We start from the raw sequence: 1,891 nt of genomic DNA, 5'->3' as shown, positions 1-1,891 counted from the left end.
TCTTAATGTTGGTTTAAAATGGAGCACTGTAACAAAAAATAATTTCCCCCAGGGATCAATAAAGTATTCTGATTCTGATTCTGATTCTGATTCTGATTTCATCGAGGATAACCACAACGAACAGCGCTGGACATTTAAGACCCAAGAACAATTTCAATACGAGACAGATTATCGATCCAAGGAAACTCGATCGATAAAACTTAAGTGTCTCGATGACCTCGAACAACTGCTGAAAGTTAGGCGAGGACCGGAAAATGGCCAAACATTATTTGTAAGGCTAATCAAAGAAATGTTGGCCTTGGATGCAAATCAGCGCATAACACCCTCGGAGGTTCTGAAGCATCCCTTTTTCGACCCTGGCCTCTCAAGGAGAACCCCCTGCACGGACATGAATAGTACAGGGGGAGAACTCCTTGTGCTCTCTCAGCAGCCTTCAAGCTGGAAAAGTCATGGATCGCAAAAATTCAGCTGCAGTTTCCAAAACTCAGTTGAATTTCCTCAAAAAAGAGACATCAACACCTCAGCCAACCCATCTGCCTCTGAAGATGATCTTCAAATAACGGAAGGGACCATTTTAGGAGATCACCACGTGGTAGAGGCCTTCCTTGGAGAAGGAGGCTTTGGTTTGGTAACCAGATGTCGCGATACAAAAAACAACAAAACGGTTGCTATTAAAGTCAACAAGAGCGACCCTGAAATTCTGCTCCAGGCAAAACTGGAAATTTTCATCCTGGAGCAGCTACGACGCTTGGATCCAGACAGGTGCAACATTGTCGAATGGAACGGCTATTTCCTCGATGGAGAGCGCATTTGCTTGAATTTCGAACTCCTCGACCAAAGCCTGTGGGACTACATTGGGGACCGGAATAACCAAGGTCTCCCAATGAGAGAACTCGGGCCAATTTTGCATCAGCTCGCAAATGCTCTGTTCCACCTGGGTTCTGTGGGAATAGTGCATGCTGACCTCAAACCTGGAAACATCATGGTTGTGAACCCCAGTGAGTCTCCCGTCAAAGTCAAACTCATAGACTTTGGCCTCGCATGTCCTGCTTCTGCAGTGATTCCTGGTGACCGTGTGGGGACAATTGGTTATTGTGCACCTGAGGTTATGCTTGGCATTCCATACGACAAAGCAATGTGGTCTCTGGGGCTGGTAGCTGTGGAGCTTGCTACAGGGGTGCCTCTCTATCCTGGGGAAGACGATTATGACGTTTTGAAATTCATAATTGAAACCCAGGGTCAGCTACCAGATCATCTCCTAGAGTCTGGCTTGTACACTGACAGCTATTTCATCGAGGATAACCACAACGAACAGCGCTGGACATTTAAGACCCAAGAACAATTTCAATACGAGACAGATTATCGATCCAAGGAAACTCGATATATAAAACTTAAGCGTCTCGATGACCTCGAACAACTGCTGAAGGTTAGGCGAGGACCGGAAAATGGCCAAACATTATTTGTAAGGCTAATCAAAGAAATGTTGGCCTTGGATGCAAATCAGCGCATAACACCCTCAGAGGTTCTGAAGCATCCCTTTTTCGACCCTGGCCTCTCAAGGAGAACCCCCTGCACTGACATGAATAGTACAGGGGGACAAAACCTTGTGCTCTCTCAGCAGCAATCATCGTTTGGGTGGCCAGAATTCTAGGGGAGCTAGAAAATTCTTGTGGAAAAAAAGCCCAAAACAATAACATCAACAAAAACAACCAATGAATATGGTCTTAAACTTGGGCACAATTTGGCTTGAAATCCATCAACTAATCTCTCAATATTCAAAGCGGAACAGCAGACAACTTACCATCACATCAGTCCTTCAATCAGACCTACAACAAACGTCTTCCTTCTCTCACCCCAACCGGTCGCAGCAGATGGCCGCCCCGACCTGAGC

The 1,891-nt window shown here is 45.8% G+C and overlaps 1 protein-coding gene across 1 annotated transcript; it reads left to right on the top strand.

The window, feature by feature from the left end:
• The first annotated feature begins 289 nt into the window (after positions 1 to 289).
• Positions 290 to 1,651, top strand: LOC146716548 (homeodomain-interacting protein kinase 2-like). The gene has a single exon (XM_085441587.1). The coding sequence runs from the start codon at positions 290 to 292 to the stop codon at positions 1,649 to 1,651; it is 1,362 nt and encodes a 453-aa protein (XP_085297713.1).
• Positions 1,652 to 1,891: the final 240 nt, after the last annotated feature.

Source organism: Copadichromis virginalis, linkage group LG3 (assembly GCF_057382275.1).
Source record: "Copadichromis virginalis isolate Kocher_CV1m ecotype Utaka linkage group LG3, C_Virginalis_male_GT1.1, whole genome shotgun sequence".
Taxonomy (NCBI): Eukaryota; Metazoa; Chordata; class Actinopteri; order Cichliformes; family Cichlidae; genus Copadichromis; species Copadichromis virginalis.
Note: the sequence above shows the minus strand (reverse complement) of the source record. Positions and strands in the feature narration are given on the sequence as shown.